Below are 14,127 nucleotides of genomic sequence, written 5' to 3'. Positions count from 1 at the left end.
CCCTTCATCTCTGACGTGCAAATATACATCAAAGAGACCTTCATGGAGCACAGGCTCTTGTAAATATGTGTCACAAATTGATTGATTGTCTTTCAAAGAAGTCTGTCAGCCTCCAGTACTCTTACACATAATGTCCTCTGAAACTGTATGACAAGGTGGATGCTTGATTTTCCCATTTATGATTTCAAATGTGGAGCTGAATTGCTCATATCTGAATCAAACATTCCTCTCATCTTTCGTATTACTTTGCTAGCAGGGTGAAGGTGCCGTGCTTGGCCATGGTAATGTGTCACAAACTGATCCTCCATATCTAAAGCCGTATGCTTGAGGGCCTTCTGTTTACCGCTTCAAAATTGCACATGTCTGGTAACTAAGGGAAAGTGAAATCTAAGATATAAAATACACATATATCTTACATTTAGTAATGTACATATATATACATATATTTATGAGGTATATAAAACTTTTCATTTAGTGAGGCGTGTAAAAGAAAGGGAGGCAAGTTAAGAAATAGAGAGAGACAGCACACAACAGGTGTACATATGGAAAAAATTTGATCAACATACTGACCATCTTTTCATGTTTATAATACTGCAGAAGGCTGAGGGCGCAAAGTGACAGTCTCATCTGTAGACACAGCAGGGATCTGGGGCCAAGATCTCGACCACACCTCAGACATCACCTCCACCTCCTCATCACACGCGCGCAACAAGACAGAGACCTTTACCAGAGTGATACACACACAGCCGTACAGATGTCCTTGCAGTGTAATTCCTAAAGACAGTCAAAGGTTGAGCCATGTGGATGCAGTACAACTGTCCTCTACACACACACACACACACACACACACACACACACACACACACACACACACACACACACACACACACACACAGACACACACACACACACACACACACACACACACACACACACAAAACACACAGACACACACACACACACACACACACACACACACACACACACTCCAGATGGAGCCACAATAGCAGTCCTTATGCTGTCACATCATCACTCAGGTCCCTAAGGGTCCAGCCCCGTGTCCCTGTCTTGCTGATCCGGCCTCATAATGGGTGGGTCAGGAGAGAAGAGAAAACATGCAAGTCAGCGCGGGGGTCGGGGGGGGGGGGGGGGGGGGGGGGGGGGGCGTAAGGGTGGCGTGAGGAGGGGGTCTGCCTGGCTGGGGCCCTCAGGCACCTTGGAACTCCAGGGCGGTGAGCAGGTGGCCAGGAGTCAGGCGAAGTCGTCGCGGAGAGCACGCTCACTCTCCACCCCAGCGTGAATGTCACTTCCCAGGCACGCAGCCAAGAGAAACATTCATGTGTTTGTGACGTGACTGTCACCAGGACACACTGAAGCGAGGTAAGAAGAGGAGGGCCATTTCTGCTCAAGATATTTTTTACTTGCTCACTATCTCTCTCTCTCTCTCTCTGCTTGCAGTGCTGACTGGAGTGTTTCAGGATGACTTCATGATTCTGGGTGGCCTTTTAAAATCAATGCATTGCATTAGCATTGATATCCTCACTGATATACGTTTAAGGGAAGGCGTCTGGCACTTTTGGAGCACAGAACGGAGTGTAAAGCCCTCAACCACCAGGGTAAATCCAGCAGGAAATGTCCATGGAGGAGAGGTGAACAGTTGGTAGTGCCAGAGGCAGCATGGCTGAAGCAGACGTGGACTGCTGAGTTGTTAGTTAAGCCGTCTGGGGAAGGCGTCGAGTGCCACACATTTCTTCACCTTCGAGTGTTTTTTGTCGAGTGACTTTCATCATTGGTATGCATGATGCCGTTTGTGCACATGTGTACTCAGCTCATAATCATCCATTAAGCAATCATCTATCACAACTATGAATTCATTAACAATTCACCCTTGGCATCAGTTTAAGGATATTTCAAGACAGCAGGTATTGAGGCATTAGTGATTAATGATAATGTTTCACAAACCCAAGTGTGCCATTTTCTTCATTCTCCCCCCAAAAAAACTAAAACGCTTGCTTAACGTCTTCAGTTCGGGGAGCAAGGGAATGCAGTAAAATGACTGAAAACAACAAATAATTGGGCAGAAAAAGTTGAGGTGGGGGCTCTGCATGGGGCAGGAGTAAGTGAATGATGTGTCGCCCCTCACAGGCTAATTGATATGGACCGCAGCCACAGACTCTGTTTGAAGTGCAGTCCTAACTCCGTGAGTCAACTGCATTTATCATTAGTGGAGACTTAGGCAGTAAACAGGCCACAGTCATTACCAAGTCTAATTACATCTGGGTCCAAGGTCTGCCTGCTCTGCCTCAACACGATGCAGAAATGCCGGGGAAGCCAGGGAGAGAGCGAGGCAGGAAGGAGGTTTAATTACTGCATGTGGCTGGCACCTATCTTAAAAAGCGATTCTTTGCCTTGGTAACACTCGCTTAGGCAACCAGAGAGAGAAGAGGCAGCAAACATTGATGCATTTTGATTGCTTCTAAAAGTGAGTAAGGCCTAGCAGTGAAGTTATGTATTTAACTTGACTCTTTTTAGAGTGTCTTGGCTTATTGGACTTGTGATGCCCAATTTACAAATGGCCCAGTACATTTTGGGCCAAGACTTGATGAACATCAGGCAGAGGTAAAACAAAAGCTGAAGGTACCTGGGGTTCAGGCTTTGGGGTGTTAGCCTTAGCCGGTTAGCATCTGCTATTTTGGTGCCAAGACATTTATTTCTCATAGGCTGGTTTAAATCACATGGGACTGTGGCCTGTCAATGTAGGGTTTTGCTCACAGTGGTCATCGGGCAAGCTCAAGTGATTAGCTCCCTATAGTTTTGGTGCCAGTACTGAGAAACAGAATGCGACCCACTACTTTCACAACGTAAATATCATATGGTGAGTCTTCCGAGTAGGCTTACAGTAAATATTCTGAAATCTGCTCTTATTGTAGAGATCTCAATGTAACACTTTTCTCTTCATGGAGTACGCTTATTTTTATCATAATTTCTACAGGCAATCCTTTCAAGTTGTTGACCCATAACATTTCTCAGCGTGTTGCTAGAAGACAAACTCCCCACACATGCAATTACCCCAACAAGGTTGTAAAAACACTAATCTGCCCTCAGTCCCTCCAGAACAACTTGCCCTGCTCTCCACACTCCGTCTCGTTAATCAGTAATATAGCACGTCTTGGAAGGAACCCCCCAGCAATCTTGACCTTGGTGCGTTGGATTCCATGTCTCTCTCTCTCTCTCTCTCTCTCTCTCTCTCTCTCTCTCTCACACTCTCTCTCCAACTCTCTCTCTCTCCCACTCTCTCTCTCTCTTTCCTGCTATCTGGTGATGCGAGTGCCATGTTGAGTAGCCTCAGCCCCTTGAGCGAGCTGCTTTAGCCATCTGCTAACCCACAATCCGAGGCGCTGGCACCACACCGACAGCTGAAGTTGACTGGGGACTGGGGGGGGGGGGGGGGGGGGGGGGGTTCTGATGACTCTGCTTTGATTCCCTGTGAAGCTGGGGAAGCTCTTTCAGTTCCCTGATCTGTGGGTCTCGCCCATGATCTTAAGCAGTACACTCTCTGCCACCAAGCATTAGACGTGACGGGCCGCTGACATCCTCCGCCAGCTGGGTCCGGGCCCCCCGACAGCAAAGTCGGAGTGGTGAAGACAGGCTCAGAGGAGGCGTCAGGAAACTCAAGCCTCCACACCAAACTCGGCCCCGGCGGCCACGAGTGGGATTTAAACTGTCTGAATTAATTAGCAAGAGCCCCATTCAAGAGGTAAGCGCAAGCATCCATTATAATTAAGGCCCAATCAATACAGTGGGAGCCGCCGGTGTAAACAAACATCAGGACATATACCTTAAGGGAACAGTCTCTCTCTGTTTCTCTCTGCAGGAAGATATATAAATGATCCTATGAGGCTAACCGTAGGTATTATTTACCATTTGCTACATTTTTAACACGTAATGAACAGATGCCAATGTTGAATGCTGTGCAATATGACATTTATAAAAGCAGTGTTGTGTAATGTAAGCTGACAGATGTTATAATGTCATTTGTGTAATTATCTCAGTTATATTCAAGTCAAGACAGAAAAGTCAGCGTTCAGAAGCAAGCTCAGTTAAGGTGCTTTTAATCTATTCTCTCTCTCTTGCTCTCTCTCCCTCTCTCTCTCTCTCTCTCTCTCTCCCTCCATCTCTTGCTCTCTCTCTCTATTTCTCTCTTGCTCTCCCTCCATCCTCCTTGCTTTTGCTGTGCTTGTGCCTCTGTATTGTTATCAGCTAATGCCACTTGGCACTCTGAAGGAGGAGTGAGGCATCCATACACACTGTCTGTGTTTGTTTGTGTGTGTCTGAAGAAAGAGAGCAGAGACAGAACAAATAGAGGTGTGGAAAATGAAAGAAAAAACACAGAGGCCTAACAGGGGGAAATGAAGATGTGTGTAAAGAGGAGGTGTTTGTGCCCCCCCCCCCCCCCCCCTAAAAAAACAACAGGAAGAGAGGGTGAAGGGGAGGCACCAGGACAATAATGCTCCCGTGAAGCCTTGCTCCTCCCTTCTGTTTCACAGTCAGAATCAATGCTTCAAAATCCCCCAAAGCCGGATCCCTTTACAAGCCATCAATTATTCACCTCCCCCTTTTGAATGAAGACGGCTGTTTACAAGGCTGCTCTGCCATTTTAGAAAATGTTAGCCTGCCGTTTAATACCCCACAAACAATCCCACTGGCCTAATTCCTTCGGAAGAGGAGCAGGAAAATATATAAACGGCTTTGACATGCGTCTGATGTGGTGAAATATCTGTCACAGACTGTCCCTGGCACAAACCTATCTCCTCAGCTCATCTTCCATTGCCGTCTTAATCCCTCCATTTTGTGCCTGGCATGGACAAGATGCACTGGGAATGAATCCTCATCTCGGTATTTAACACTGTGAGGAAGAGCACACTTAATCCACTGGATCAGAAGGCAAGGCTTTGGTCCTCTTTTGTCAGGTGCTTGAGAGGCAAGGCTGTGTCTTTTCTCCCTCACAGGAGCGTTTCGTTTGAGTGGGCTGCTCATAGTGAGCCTGAACAACACTGGAGATGAGAAAATTGTGCCGCAGGAAAAGCAGTGTGTGAAAACTGTTCTTACATAAATGAGAAAACATTCATTTTGGATGCGGAATGTGAATTATGCGCAACGTTTAACATTTTTGTTTATTCTAAACAGAGGGAAATGGAAATGTCCAATTTTCTTGACAGTTTGCTGCGCTTGTGTTTTTCTGAGACTTCTTGTGGTGCTGCCACGTGGCCTTTTCTTTTTGAATGCATCGCTTAGCCATGTTTGTTTTACACTAATTAACCATGTCAGCAAGATATGTTTACAAATGGCATAACACTGAATTTTGAAGTTCAATTTCATCAGGCACTTTTTAAACAATCAGCAAGGGATCCTCTTGTGCAAACAGTACTTATGGTTGACACATGCAACCTACTCACATACATACTAAAATTCAGACAGTGATAAGATTCATATGGGCTTCTATGTGGTAATTAACTATGAACTTTGGGTTAGCCTCATGGATATGCATGCATTAATGCCTTACCCTGCAGTATTCACAAATATACATGCAAAATTCTCAGGCCCAAAGGGGTTAAGCTGTGTGGATGTAGGAATTAGCAAATTTGACATTTTCACTTCCTGCACAGTACGCACTCTGTGTGGGAGTGTTGTCACTATAAAACGGGAGCTATGGCTACATCAACAGGAAATGTGACATTTGTGCCCAGTTTTAGATCAGCGTTGAATCATTGCATCTCACAATGTTCAGTGCTGTCTCTAACATGCTCTTCTCTCACTGCAGCAGCCCAAACAACATCTGAAACCGGCTGCTCTGTGTTAATCCCCATATTTGTTTGGAGCTAATTCATTTCTGTGTCTTCTTTCTCTCACTCGTTCCAAGCCCACTCATCTGCATGAAATGCCTGTCTGGCGGGTTAAATTGTATTGGACATGTGAGCATACGCCATGTTAATATTCCTGTCGCTGCCATGCCACCCAGCAACCCCCACGTGCCCCCCAGAGAGTCTATCTGCTGCTGCAGGCGCGTTTTTTATCAGCGCCGGTCACATTGGCACCTCCGCTGGCATTGCGCGCTCTCTTAGGTGCAGCCCGTGTGCGCGCTACTGGCGAGTCCAACAATGGCGCAGGTCAATAGAGCCTACAGTAGCTAATTGCTTTTGGGAGATAACGGACTTTGGCGGCGCGTTGCCGAGAGCCTCGCTGCTGAAGTTAATGAGTCCTCGCTGCGAGCGTTGACAGTGGTATCATTCCAGCGCAGACTGAGCGCATCCATATCAAAGCGCTGAGGGGGTTTCGTTTTTTTTTTCTTTCTCCGGTGCCCCTTTTTTGGGCGTTGAAACTCTAAAGTCCCTGTTTGTTGTTGCTGCATCGCATTTAATGGTGTGTTGTGTGCGAGAGAGCGTGGCTAATGAAATTAATGTCTGAGACATTGGCTGAAGGTGAACATGATGAATTAGAGAGCAGAACTGGGTGATCATTTGATGACAAATTAAAATGATATAAATACTTCACTATCCTGTGTCTGTGTGTTTGTCTGAGATGGTGGATTAGAGTGAATCGGTTGCCTGGGATGAGTAGAATCACATTTTAATCAAGTGAATACACTGTGTCAGGAATGGGCGCTACAATTCTTAGCCATCTGTCATTGAGACTGCACAGAGCCACCTCCAGCATTCTCCACGCCGTTACATATGCTAATTACACACTCAGCTTCAACTTCAGTTTATAATATACACTTAGTCTAAATATATCTTACGTTTCAAGCGTTTCACAGTAAAGAGACTACATATCGAAACTGACACAAGATGGCAGGTGAGCGAAAATAACTCGATCTGTTTACTTTTCCCTCAGGTTGTGTTGTGTCTCATCGCCATGGAGACGAGCGAGGCGGTGTTAGTGCGGCGCAGTAAAGTTTGATAATGTAAGTGGTCTCTCGGGATGGAGTGGCGGTAAACACAAACACAACACTGCTCCCTAAAACACTATGAATCCCCACGGCTGTGTCATTTTCCTCTTATCTCTCACTCCGCATCTGGAACTCTTGTTGACTCTTTTCTGGCACTATCACTCTCTTTCTCTTTCTTTCATTCTTTCCCCATCTCTCTCTCTCTCTCTCTCTCTCTCTCTTTATCTCTCATTGTGCTACTGACTCCTCTCTCCAGCCATTCCCTCACAGCTGTGACCATTCAGACCATCTTCCACGGACAGATGATAGAACTCTCTCTTCTGTAGGACATCGATTCACCAATTAGGTATTCACCTGAGATCACAGTTCAGCAGACACACAATGCACCCCTCACCACACCACTGCAGGGAGGAATTAATCATACAAAGCTGTGTAATGGCAGCACACACTCCAAAAACTGTGCAGTCAACGGTGAAATGAAACCATCTGGATGAGCCAAGGGCTCGGTTCAGTCCTGTTTTAACAGGTGAAGTCCGCTGAAGGTCTTTGTAAAGATCTTGTAAAGATCTGGTAGAGATCGCTTCCTGCTCTGCCTTTCGCTCCTGGGATGTCTCTGTTTTGCCGCAGAGGTGTTTCAGAGGCTCGGCACGGGGTAATTTTATATGTGGTGCGCTGTGCAATTTTTCTGTAAATAATGGTGACCTGAGACGTGCCTGACAGCCGGGGACAGTTCTCATTTTCTCCCTTCCAAGCATGGCCAGAGTCACCGCGCTGGGTGCCGTCCACCGGGGAGCGGAGAAGAAGAAGAAAAAAAAGAAGACAAGGAAGAAGGAGGGTGGGGGGAGGAAAGAGAGAAAGAAAAAAATGTCTTCAAATATTGATTCTGTTGCGGAGAGCAGCCACGGACAGGATGAGGTATCAGCTCCAGCCGTGAAGCATGGTGCCCTCGGAGGGGCATGGCTGCCATTCACGCTAAAGTGAGCCGTCCCCATTCTCTCAACACCAGCGGCTCATTGGCCCTCCGTGCCACCCCCTCCCCCCTCCCCCCCGTCCCCTGTCCCTCCGTCCGTCCTTCTCCTCCCAAGCCCACCCCAGGAGACCTGGCTCTGTCATCAAGCTTGCTGTGGCTCTTCAGGGGAGATGGATCCATACTCACACACACACACAAGCAGTGAGGCTCTGGCACACACACACACACACACACACACACACACACACACACAGAGACAGACACACAAAGAGAGAGACAGATACACAAATACAGATAGAGAAGCAGAACACATTCAAACAAGAGAGGACAGAAATCATATCTCCTCACACAATTTGTGTTTTCAGCATCAGAGCCCAGTGCACCGTGTGGAATGCAATGATTATAATTATGTAATATGTGTGTCAGAAAATGTGTGTGTGCGTGCGTGCGTGCGTGCGTGCGTGCGTGCGTGCGTGCGTGCGTGCGTGCGTGTATATCTGTATGTGTGGATGTGGATGTATGGGTGTGCAATGTATGTGTGTATGAGTGTGTGTCTGTATGCACATATTCTTTACTCTTCATGTGACACTTAGAGCGGGTGAAAAAGGGAGCAGTGTCGAGTAGTAAGTGCTTCTCACTGCGCGGGGCCTAAAAATACACGTGTCCACTCCCAGGAGAGGCCTTCCCATATCCAGGCTCGCGTAATGAGGGTTTCAGGCTGCCACTAGCCCCTCAGTCCCCAGCGGTCTGGGGCTCGGCATACTGGAAACGCAAGCGGCTAGAATAGATTTATCATAGCTCACACAGTTTGAAGGGCCCTCCGAAACCCCCTGTGTGAAGCCAGGGTTCGCCCGTGTGGTTGGTTGCATGGCCGAGGCTTCGCTGACAGGGCACAGAGCTCATCCCGGGCAAGGGTGCCAATGACAGGATAGACTTCTCCTTCCCGCACACTTCACAGGCCAGTGGAGCCAAAGGCACAAGCCCCAGAAGGCAGGGGCCAACGGGGGGTGGGGGGTGGGGGTGGGTGGGAGCTGGGATGCGGCATTGGCTATCCCCCGGTGCCTCTGCAGACTTATCCATTACAAGCCAAACCAGCTCCATCACAGGCACCGGCTGCAGCCGGCCAGACAAGGACAAATGCCACAGAGCAGGAGCGAACCGTGAGAGGTCCCTCTGCCAGTGACTCAAAATGGAGAAGTGATTTTGGTTTATGTATTCAAGAAATGCTTATTCTTATACTCAACAAACACATGTAATGATTTTCATTCATATACAATTCAGAAACAATTCTTTTTAAGGAATAAAGTGGACAAAATCGTCTACATCAGCTCAAGTCTATTGTATGAGCCTACTGAATGATATTTCAGATTTCCAGGACCATCAATGTGATTTTCAAGGGCCAAAGCCCTGGGAAAGATGCTCACAAGGACAAACAAGAGTAAGACCTTGGTTGAACTGCAGACACTAAACAGAACTCTGAAAATGTCAAACTGTTAAAGAACTGAACACACATTATCCCACAAGTGGCTTTGAGCAAGACCATCCTTTTACTTGTATTTTACCAGCAACTAGGAACTAGCAGCCCTACTTCAACATCAGAGGCAGCAATGTTATAAAATGTTTCTCTCTTTAATTGTATGTGACACCCACAGCGAAAGACGGGAGAAGAGCTAGAAAAACAACATTTTCTTCCAAATGGTTTAAACTAGTGCAAATATCTTACATACATTTTTAATGTGTTGTTATAATTCTATTCAGCAACACTAATTAGAACTGCAAAATGACTTCCAGAAAAAAAAAAGAGAAAGAGGGGGAAAAAAACATTATTGTGACTTGACCCACAAGAGCAATTTGACAATAATTTGTGATTCACGCCTTCTGTGTGTTCTGCGTCCCTGCTCATGAATATAAAGTCATTCTGGCTGAGAAGGCTCAGAGCGGTACAACTCGACAGCTTCCCGCCTCTAAAGGACATCCAAGCACTGTTCCATAAACACTCTCGCAGTGGTGGAGGCGGAGAGAGAGACAGACAGAAAGAGAGAGAGAGAAAGAAAGAGAGAGAGGAAGAATGCACATTCAAAACCTGTCAGGACGCAGCAGTCTTGCCTTAAGAGCGTCTCTGGTCGCCAGGAGTGGATGATGACTCTAACGCTCACCCTAACTGTTCGTGGTATCCATTAGATAAAGAGAGCTGATGTATTGCGCATGGTGCCTCACACAAACACGTTGTGTGGGTTCTGGTCCATTTTGTTCACAGTTTCGTTCCCATCCAGGAGGAGTCTTTGCCCATGTTGGTTTGGTTGCGTAATCCACCAGAAAGCTACAAGGATGGTCTAATCCAGACGGGCAGTCTTCTCTCTTTTCAATGTGGTTGATGGTCTTAGCTTTACACTGTAGATCCAGCTGATGGTCAACTATTTTCTTGCTATCGTGTGACCTAAGAAAAAGAGAGACGTTGAAGACTTAAAGAGTGATCTGAATTTTAAACCAACAGCTATTAACTACAATTAAATGGACTATATTAACGTTACATACAGTATACACACAAAGCACTGTTAACACCACAGTGGGACTGAGAAAAGCTAACCATTTGTCTCCAAGAAAGCACAGATGCACAGAATAACATAAACCAATAAACAAAGCAAACATTAAGCAACATAAACATGAACTAATTATCAACAGCAAGCATTAAAGCGTGTGAAGCTATGATGTTGCAGGAGGGCAACAAAGAAACTCAGGGACCACTGAGGCCAACGGGAAGTGGAGGTAGTAGGGTAGTAGAGTAGAGTAGAGTGGAAGGGAGGGGAGGGGAGTAGAGTAGAGTAGAGTAGAGAAGATATGAGAAGAGTAGAGTAGAGTAGAGTAGAGTAGAGAAGAGTAGAGTAGAGTAGAGAAGAGAAGAGTAAAGTAGAGTAGAGTAGAGTAGAGTAGATATGAGAAGAGTGTAGAGTAGAGTAGAGTAGAGTAGAGTAGAGTAAAGTAGAGTAGAGTAGAGTAGAGTAGATATGAGAAGAGTGTAGAGTAGAGTAGAGTAGAGTAGAGGTGAGAAGATATGAGAAGAGTATAGAGTAGAGTAGAGTAGAGTAGAGTAGAGTAAAGTAGAGTAGAGTAGAGTAGAATAGACTAGAGTAGAGAAGATATGAGAAGAGTATAGAGTAGAGTAGAGTAGAGTGGAAGGGAGGGGAGGGGAGTAGAGTAGAGTAGAGTAGAGAAGAGAAGAGAAGAGTAAAGTAGAGTAGAGTAGAGTAGAGTAGAGTAGAGTAGAGTAGAGTAGAGAAGAGTAAAGTAGAGTAGAGTAGAGTAGAGTAGAGTAGAATAGAGTAGAGTAGAGTAGAGTAGAGTAGAGTAGAGAAGAGTAGAGTAGAGTAGAGTAGAGTAGAGTAGAGTAGAGAAGAGTAGAGTAGAGTAGAGTAAAGTAGAGAAGAGTAGAGTAGAGTAGAGTAGAGTAGAGTAGAGTAGAGAAGAGTAAAGTAGAGTAGAGTAGAGTAGAGTAGAGTAGAATAGAGTAGAGTAGAGAAGATATGAGAAGAGTATAGAGTAGAGTAGAGAAGAGAAGAGAAGAGAAGAGATGAGTAGAGTAGAGTAGAGTAGAGAAGATATGAGAAGAGTATAGAGTAGAGTAGAGAAGAGAAGAGAAGAGAAGAGATGAGTAGAGTAGAGTAGAGTAGAGAAGATATGAGAAGAGTATAGAGTAGAGTAGAGTAGAGTAGAGTAGAGTAGAGAAGATATGAGAAGAGTATAGAGTAGAGTAGAGTAGAGTAGAGTAGAGTAGAGAAGAGAAGAGAAGAGAAGAGTAGAGTAGAGTAGAGTAGAGTAGAGTAGAGTAGATATGAGAAGAGTGTAGTGTAGAGTAGAGTAGAGTAGAGAAGAGAAGAGAAGAGTAGAGTAGAGTAAGCAGGTGATGGAGAGGGACTCTGCCACACAGCAATAATGTACTGTGGCATCTGTAACGGGGCCTCGTCTGCACCTCTGCCTCGCCTCCACAGTGAGCAAATGCAGTATTGATGCCCAGCAATGCGGCAAGGAGCACACGCTTCGCTCTCCCCTCCTCCCCTCTCCTCTCTTCTCCTCTCCTCTCATCTCCTCCACTCTGCTCCGCTCTCCCCTCCCCCCTCTCCTCTCCTCCTCTCTGCCAGCCACCCACTGGCTTGTCCGAGAAGAAGCGGGAGGGCGCAGGGAATCCTTCCCGCCAAGACACCACCTCACCTGTCGGGATGCCCGCAGACAGGGGGTCATTAATTCCGCCGAGTGCCCAGCTCCATCTGTCACTCATCCTCTGCCTTTGCCTCTCACCAATTTAATTAGGACTCTTAATTTGAAACCCTCGGTGGAACCCGCAGCCGTAATGCATTATAATGAATGCGACAGATGTTCGGCTGTTATTCCGTCTCTCCGAGCAATTACTCTTATGGCGTTTTGAGCCCTCTCCGCAACTGTTTCTTTTTTCCTTTTAATACCTCACCTGTGAGCAAGGCACACCTGCTCCATGTGCAAACCCAAATGCCCCAACTGGCAAATTAACTTTCACAGATCGCCAGATTACAAAAAGGCTGCGCGGGGGCTTCATTTAAATCAATTTGTCTTCAACATGGAAATTAACAGGCCAGTTGTTTGCTTTACACGCATGCAGTGCATTTGTCTTTTTTTTCCCCGTCAGTCCACAATGCTTGCATCTGCGTGGTAATGCCATCAGAGGCTTGTGCAGTTTGTTTGTTTTGTGTGGTTGACTGCGCCACTAGCTTGCATGCCTTTGTCATTCAACTTTCATTGATAGTCATAAATCAAAACATACTGTTGCTTCTTTTCATGATCAAAAGCGTTTAATTGTGATGATGAGATGATTGGCCTTCTCTCACTGTTGATTCTTACACACCGTGCTTCCATTTAACCGTTCGGTCTTTGTGTGTAAGAGTCCTCCCTACCCTTTGAAGAGTTGTTTGTGTGACATTAATTGAGATGAGAAAAAGAGACGTCGATGCACTGAACTTCAAAGGTGATAAAGACTCGTCCATGTGAGGGACGCTGCTTCTCACTATCTGATTCTGCGGGGAGTCTTTGGTGAGAGTTATAACATCTCTCCTCTTATCACCCATTCCCTGAATAATTTCCATGTTAATCAAGTGCCTTCACTTTGGGGAGTAAACACTATTCTGTCAACAGGCAACTTATCGGCAACCCCACTGCCTCAATGAGTGCCATCTAAGGGGGGCGGGGGGGGGGACAGAGCTCCTCACACACACATGCACACACATGCATACAGGCATCTGTTCTGGGCTATGTTGTGGTGCCAAAGCCACACATCTGTCCGAGCTGGTGGGCCATGTGGTCTGTGTGGACACAGGCGTCTGCTCACCTTGGTGGTTTTGACTTTGTTTCCGGTGCTGCAGGACCAGCCAGTGAGATCAGGAAGCACTTTACACTCCTCGCCATCCATGCACGGGTGCATCTGACACCACCACTTCTGCGCCACGATGGATACTGAGAGAGAGACAGAGAGAGAGAGAGAGAGAGAGAGAGACAGAGAGAGAGAGTGAGAAAGATGGTAGAAAGTGAATAAATTAGGAGATAACATGAGCAGGGGGGATATCCAGAAAATTAAAGGAAATCCCCATCCCCCGAAAGTCATCACTGTTAAGTAAGCTGATGGTAAGACAGTGGAAGTCAAATATTCTTTAAAATCTACAAATGATGTAGCCAAGGCCCTCCTGAATATCTGGATTGGATGATCATATGCACATATACAGACAGACAAATGGACAGGCAAATACAATCTAATCCTAAAGAACCCAGCTGTGATTTAACACAAACCTACTGTGTCAGCAGATATCATGCAAATGTTGATCTCTGAATGGCCCAGACAGTGGTCTCTCGTGGCTGCTGTGTGTTCACATCAGGCTTGTCTGTATGTCTAGACGGCAGGAGCAGCCCCCCCCCCCCCCCCCCCCCCCAGCTCTTCTCCTCCTTACACCAGGCATGTCCCGGCCTTCGCAAAGTACTCACAAGTCCAACTTTGATAAGCCAATCAATTAAAACACCCTAATGACGCTCATTGAGAAGGCGCTGTCCCGATGAGTTCTCTTTTACGGCCCATTGTTTCACACAAAAAGGATATGGAGCAGGGGGAGGAGGAGAGGGGGGGGGGGATCTACAGTGAAATGGGCTTTGAACGGAATTATGCAAAAGAACACGCACAAATCCTCTCAAGCGTCAT

General features: G+C 46.3%; 2 protein-coding genes across 3 annotated transcripts in view; one reads left to right on the top strand and one right to left on the bottom strand.

Moving 5' to 3' along the window:
- tafa1 (TAFA chemokine like family member 1) overlaps positions 1-4,927 on the top strand; it is a 124,278-nt gene extending 119,351 nt beyond the window's left edge. Inside the window, exon 8 of the transcript XR_006152409.1 lies at positions 4,914-4,927. The gene's annotated coding sequence lies outside the window, so the exon portion shown is untranslated. The remainder of the gene's footprint in view (positions 1-4,913) is intronic.
- Positions 4,928-9,462: 4,535 nt separating this feature from the next.
- Positions 9,463-14,127, bottom strand: part of tafa4b (TAFA chemokine like family member 4b) — a 33,355-nt gene continuing 28,690 nt past the window's right edge. For both annotated transcript variants that reach the window (XM_031567463.2, XM_031567462.2), the window contains 2 exons: positions 13,270-13,394; positions 9,463-10,353 (listed from right to left, as the gene is read on the bottom strand). In XM_031567463.2, coding sequence (XP_031423323.1) covers positions 10,342-10,353; positions 13,270-13,394 — 137 coding nt within the window. In that variant the 3' untranslated portion in view covers positions 9,463-10,341. The remainder of the gene's footprint in view (positions 10,354-13,269; positions 13,395-14,127) is intronic.

The sequence above is a fragment of the Clupea harengus genome, chromosome 5 (assembly GCF_900700415.2).
Source record: "Clupea harengus chromosome 5, Ch_v2.0.2, whole genome shotgun sequence".
Lineage (NCBI taxonomy): Eukaryota > Metazoa > Chordata > Actinopteri > Clupeiformes > Clupeidae > Clupea > Clupea harengus.
Note: the sequence above shows the minus strand (reverse complement) of the source record. Positions and strands in the feature narration are given on the sequence as shown.